Raw genomic sequence first — 6,916 nt, 5'->3', positions numbered from 1 at the left:
TTAGATTCAAGGGTGGGTTAACGGTTACAACAAGTAACAACTAGTACCCTGGTTAATGACTAATCCTAGTTATTACCCAGTAAATATATTATTATGATAAGTACATAGCCTGCACAGCAAAATAAACTCCTAGCAGGATAACACACACGCGTTATATTATTTGCTAAACAGAGAGACATTCTACAAACATGTAATCAATCATTTAGTCAAACCTCACTTTAAAAGTCATGATGTGCTCCTGTGCGTCAGCATAATGTATCCTGCATTTCCTTGTAACTTTTCATTCAGCACTTTCTCTTTTTTTCAATCACTTTCTCCCCCCTCTCCCCCTCTCTCTTTTACTCACTCACTCACTCGCTCCCTTCTCCGACAGGCAGACTTTTTGGAAATTCCAGTGTAGTGAGACCATGTGACTGCTGGGAAATTCTGCTGGCCTGGGAATCCCTCTGGAGTCCTATAAAACCCAGAGCAGAAGCTTCACTCCTCACACTTTCACTCAAGCAGCACTTCATTCACCACCGCAGCATTTCCTACATATAGTTTGCAGCAATTATGGCATTCACACCCAAAGCGCTTCTTCTGCTGCTGCTTGCGGTAGTTTACGTCCAGCAGGGAGAAGGTAAGACACTCAATATATCTTCTAAAAGTGTGCATGCTATAGGCAAAGTTTAAGACAAGTTATTAACATTAAACAGAGAGCTTTTTTTTTTTTTTTTTGTATTAGAGACATGCATTCTAATCTTTCTCTGTTATTCCATTACAGTTCTGGCTAAAATACCTGACCGGTGCCAGTGTGAAGAGTCATCTCTCGTGAATCGTGCTCGCAGGGACACCATTAAGGAGTTTTATATCACCCCTAAAAGACCAAACTGCGACAAAGTTGAAATTATGTAAGTGTCAATATGTCAAAATATACAAAGAATAAGGGTATGAAGGTTTATAGTTATTTATGCATAAAAACATCTGTTACTTAAGTTTTTTTTTTGTTTATTTAGAGTGTTTTTTTGTTTATTTATGGTTGTGAATTGCATTATGGGATTTTGATCTCTGCTCTGTCGACTTTTGATGTTGAAAATTGAACTCTGCAGTTTAGCAAAGTGACTTTTCTTGGCATTTAGTAGTTTAAAATAATATAATGTTTCAGAAATGATATATAGAGTGGGATAAGTGTGTAAAATGACTGAAAAAGTCTTGACAGTTTATTATAAGGTTTTTGTAGCATCAACACTGACAACATATCACTTTAAACTATTAAAAATGTTAATAAAAGTCACTTTTTCATAATTTTCAAGGTTCAAAGTTGTTGGAAAAAAAAAGAGTAAGATCTCATAATGCAATTAAAAAGCATAAATAAACAGGGAAAAAATAAAAACATGCATTACAAAATATGGAAAACTGCTTATTTAGAGATGTTTTTTAACAGAATATACAGTATTGCCAAAAGTATAGTTGTGCTGTAAGAATTGTTTGTGATTCCGGCGTGCTTTCAGTTTATTTATGCTTCCAAATTGCATTGTGAGGCCTTGATCTCAGTCTTTTATTTGAAATGATACACTGACTTGGTTGGTCATGTAAAAGACAATAGTACAAGAACCAAGACATGAGCTGCCGGTACTATAGTAGTGTTATCTGTTATTTCAAGTGCTACTAATATACAATAAATGAAAATACTATTTTTTTTTAAATGTAAGAGAATACAAAATAACTTAAATCAACTTTATAGATCACACCCAATGCACAGGTCTTGCTCTACATCTGAAATATCCTAAAAATAAAACGTGTTTAACTGTAAAGCAACATGACTTGCAAACCAACTTCAGTGCAGAAGGACAATTGGGAAAAAATGTATATAAGGGTGTTTGTATAGCATACAAGAGTATGCTATTTTTGTTTCCTACACTCTTAAAATGCTGGGTTAATTTATTATCCAATTGAAAAAAAAATCAAATCAAGCCTGTCCAAGATATTTTCTTGACTTAATTTTTAAAACTTAGTTCATTAGTATATCATAATATATCCAATTCTGAGTGCAATACAGACTAAATCACCCGCTGGGTTACATTTATAGGACCGAATTCAACTCAGTGTTTGGGTTTGTCCATATTTTACCTAATTTGGGTTTGGGCATTTCTTAGAGTCAACTATTGTCATTTATTTTTTATTTTTATACCTAAATCTGCAATCAATGACTTTCTGAGTGAAAATTATTTTAATAATTTTCACAGGTTTAACTCTAAACAATCTTAACTTAATCAGAGTTGTCTCTAAATAGTATTTAGTTGCATATTTGTTTTCCATATCCCTTATATTTTCCTCAAAAAATAATTTTGCTGCATCTTCGAACGACTTAATTATTTATATTTATGTATTTGCATTTTTGGGGCAAAGTTAAAACTTTAAATTAAAACAAAGTTAACTTAATCAACTTGTGTAGGCACTGTCACGGTTTATGGGTCTGTACTTTCTGTATGTTATGTGTACTCTGAACAATCTTTACTTAATCAGATTTGCCTCTAAATAGTAGATTAATTATATTTTAAGTTTTTCTTTAGGTATTTCAAATCGCAAAAATAAGTCCAATTACGCTGATCAATACACTTAAGAAAGGTTTTTGCCTAATGACTTTGCTTTTCACTCTATTGCACAGTAGGCACACAGAATGCTATACATTTTGTTGATATGGAAGTTAATTTTCATTTTTATTTTATTTCAGACTGACTCAAAAACCCGAGAACAAAACAACAGCATCCGGCCAGCTCTGCTTGAATCCACAAAAACAGCAGGGCCAATTACTGCAGAACTGCTGGACAAGGTACATACATTTTCATCAAGTCTCTTGCTTTCTCTGTAATAATAAACTATACTAGATTATATTTGCCACAAATCCAACTGGCACACCTATGCTTGAGATCCCAAGATGTTTAGTAACATTAAGCATCAAAAAATATACTATAAAAATGCTGGATTCATATTTTATGACACTTTTAAACATAATTTAGACAGGTTTCGGTATAAAAACAGCAACTTTTTGATGGTAAACATTGGAACGCTGTAAAAAACAAAATGAAAAGTCATGACAACAAATGTTTTTATGTTACTTTAACTTATAGTGATAAGTTAATCAGGTTTAAACTGCATTTTTGAGTCATACAAAGTTTACTTTATATGTTTAGTCAGTTTGATCGATGTTAGTTGTGACAACTTAATTTGATTCAACTAAAAAAATTAGAGCAACAACAATTTTTACTGTGTAAAATCACTTTTTTTTTATTACTATAGATGTGTCAATTGGATTTGCAGCTAATATTATTGAGTATTTGTTATCATTAACCCAACGGTAACCCAGTGATTGGCCAAATTTGGGTAAAAAAGCTGCATCTTTAGAGTGAAATTTGCTTTCAGTTCTTTTAATAATGTTTATAGCATGTGTCGTTATATTAATCTGAGTGTATTCTCTTCCACTTACGTCAGGTTAAACATAAATAACACCGACTCGCTGAAGATGTCTGTCTGTTGGCAATGAAAAGAGAGCACAGGAGGTCAAGAGTGGGAATTCTGGGGGGAATTCTGCCATGTCACATGACCCAGTACCGGCCAATCAGAGTCCAGGGAGTCTGAGCCAGGGCCTCATGCAGCCGAAGACCTGAAAACACCCGGATCACTGCCAGGATCTGCAACAAACAGATGTTCCCGGTGATCTGGATTAGGATTCGCTCGCTGTACACTGACAAACAAAATGATTCATTAAATTTACTCAGTTTTATAGGGTGTTTGCAAACAGTTTGTATGGGCTGATTTTAAACAAAAAAATTATGATCAACTTAAGTTGTGTTTAAATTCAGATCATATATATTTATTTGCAACCACTTACCTTAAAAAATGTAGTAAATAGTGAAACACTGAATGTATATCATTACGCCACACAGTATTTAAAGAACTGTATTTAAATAAGCTTATTTATTGTTTATTATACTGTTTGTTACACGAAAAAACTATTTTGATGTTATATTTTGAGGGATTCATTAACCCATCTGAACATGTTATGAAATTTTTTATGACAATTTTTTTAACAATGTTATTTTGTACTGTTTTGTAATAAATTGCATAAAACCAAATTTCAAGGTATTCTGCATATTTATTTTTACATTATAATAATGTAATAAATACCTAATATTTTCCTCATTTGAGGTTTGGGGGGGTGGTCCCAAGCATCTTGGGTGAAAGTGAAAACCGGGAGTTGTTACGGACAAAAGTAAAGACCCCTTATAATATCTCTGGCGGCTCCAAAACTGCGTAGGCCCTTAGAATCATCCAAACTTCCCCACCTAGCATTGCCCCTGGGTGTGTGAGATTACCTTTTTATGCTAACGTTACTGTGCGTTCTGATCAGCTGACCTAATCAGCGGGCTTCAGCTGATGCCTGTTTTGCAGCTATATAAACCAGGAATGTCCAAACTCATTCAGTCCTGGAGGGCTGGTGTCCTGTATATTTTAGTTCCAACCCCAATTCAACACCTGAACCAACAAATCAAGCTCTTTTTAAGGATAGAAAGTTCTAGGTAGGTGTGAAAGTTGGAGCCAACTATGCAGGACACCAGCCCACCACGAGTTTGGGCATAAACAGTCTAGTTACACTGCTAGCTATCAGTCCATTGTTGTTTTCATGTTCTTTTCTGAGTAATGTCCAGGTTTTTTCTATAGTCTAGACCAGGGGTGGGCAAACTCGGTCCTGGAGGGCCGGTGTCCTGCATAGTTTAGCTGCAACACTAATCAAACACACCTGAACATGCTAATCAGAGTCTTCAAGATCTCTAGAAATCTATAAGCAGCTGTGTGTGATTAGAGTAGGAGCTAAACTGTGCAGGACACCAGCCCTCCAGGACCGAGTTTGCCCACCCCTGGTCTAGACTGTTCATTTGGACCTATGGAAGCTCTCTGTTTCTGGACATACTGCTAAGTCTCTCTATCCTTTTTGAGCACTTTAAGACTTGTTATCACTGTTGCACTTCATTAAACTCTTCTTAACTCGCAGCTGGATTCTCCCTGTTTCTCATGACAGGGACAACATTTGCCAGCATTTTAACAGTGATTTCTTAATTATGAATTATTGCATAGGAACTCAGCAGCACTGAGCAGGTTTTAAACATTGGTGGAGTTTTATTTCTGTAGATGTTGAGCTCCATCTACTGGCCATGTACGAAAATAAAATTATGCTTCAACGCCTATGAAAGCACGCTTCAAAGTCTAAAGAATGAAAAAAAAAATCTTTAGAGACATTTATTTAAGGGTTTTGTTCCCGCTAGACATTTCTGGCCTCCAGTAGAGAACTTTAACCACTAAGCCAATCCTTTATGAGAAGTCTTTTGTGCAGTTAATCTTCTGCATAGAGCTTTTTTTCATGAGGGAATGAAAAAACAATGAATTCATTCATTAGTGTCAGCGTTAGTTATTTTTTTATATGAAGTGTTTACAGAGTAACACTAAAACTTGGTTACGCCATAATAATTCACTTTATTTATTGTCACTTTATACTGGTAAACAGCATCATGCATGGAGGACATAAACTTGACTGAAGGGTGTGTGTGGCAGTAAATATGTGTGTGTTTACCTTGTATTTTTCACAATGTGTGGACCAAATGTCCCCCGAAGTATAGCAAAACCAGTACATTTTGATCTTCTATGAACATTGTTTTTTTTTGGTCCTCATAAGGAAAACGGCAAATAAATACATATTATTCACCTCATTTATTGTCAATACTGTGGTAAATGGCGTCATGCATTGAAGACATAAACTTGACTGAAGGGTGTGTGTGGCATTAAATATGTGTGTTTACCTTGTATTTCTCACATTGTGTGGACCAAATGTCCCCCGAAGTATAGCAAAACCAGTACATTTTGATCTTCTATGAACATTGTTTTTTTTTTGGTCCTCATAAGGAAAACGGCAAATAAATACATATTATTCACCTCATTTATTGTCAATACTGTGGTAAATGGCGTCATGCATTGAAGACATAAACTTGACTGAAGGGTGTGTGTGGCAGTAAATATGTGTGTTTACCTTGTATTTCTCACATTGTGTGGACCAAATGTCCCCACAAGTATAGCAAAACCAGTACGTTTATATCTTCTATGAACATTTTTTTGGTCCACATAAGAAAAACGGCTAATAAATTACACAAATGAAGTATGGTTAGTACTATAAATTCACTTCAATTATTGTCACTTTGTACTGTGGTAAACGCCATCATGCACTGAAGACATAATTGAAGGGTGTGTGTGGCAGTAAATATGTGTGTGTTTACCTTAAATTTCGCACAGTGTGTGGACCAAATGTCCCCACAAGTATAGTAAAACCAGTACATTTTAATCTTCTTTAGATATTGAACCCCATGAGGAAAACGGCTAATGCAGGGTTTTTCAAAGTCTAAGACAGTGGGCCTCCCTTTTGACACAACTTATCCATTGGCGCCCCCCTCCTCCCAAACACGCACGCACGCACGCACACACACACACACACACACACACACACACACACACACACACACACGCACTTGACACACACACATATATATATATACAGTATATATAAAGACACAGACAGATGCCAGACTTTTAACTCACTTTTATCATCATTTGCATTAAAGTGCAATTATTTACAGAGTAATAACAAGTATTTTAATATAACGTTTTTAAAACTAGGATGATGGTTCAATATGAATAGAACAGTTCCAAGAACTGTCCATCCCAGTCAAAACAGTGGAAGTTTAGCGGGTCTCATGCTGTCATTAGCCAAAATATTTTGACAAACCACACATAAAGGTTGTGGTTCATCAGCTGGTCCTGTCCACGTAAATCCTAAACTCAAATACTGATCATCATATCGTTGTCTTTTGGGTTTAAGCCCTGAACTTGA

General features: G+C 35.4%; 1 protein-coding gene across 1 annotated transcript; it reads left to right on the top strand.

Annotated features, from left to right (window-relative positions):
• Positions 1-516: 516 nt before the first annotated feature.
• cxcl18b (chemokine (C-X-C motif) ligand 18b) lies at positions 517-3,707 on the top strand. Its single transcript, NM_001115060.1, is given in 4 exon segments — positions 517-619; positions 764-890; positions 2,714-2,812; positions 3,472-3,707. Coding segments are annotated over 4 exon segments (345 nt in total). The 5' UTR covers positions 517-552; the 3' UTR covers positions 3,524-3,707.
• Positions 3,708-6,916: the final 3,209 nt, after the last annotated feature.

Source organism: Danio rerio, chromosome 1 (genome assembly GCF_052040795.2).
Source record: "Danio rerio strain M-AB ecotype USA chromosome 1, GRCz13ab, whole genome shotgun sequence".
Lineage (NCBI taxonomy): Eukaryota > Metazoa > Chordata > Actinopteri > Cypriniformes > Danionidae > Danio > Danio rerio.
Note: the sequence above shows the minus strand (reverse complement) of the source record. Positions and strands in the feature narration are given on the sequence as shown.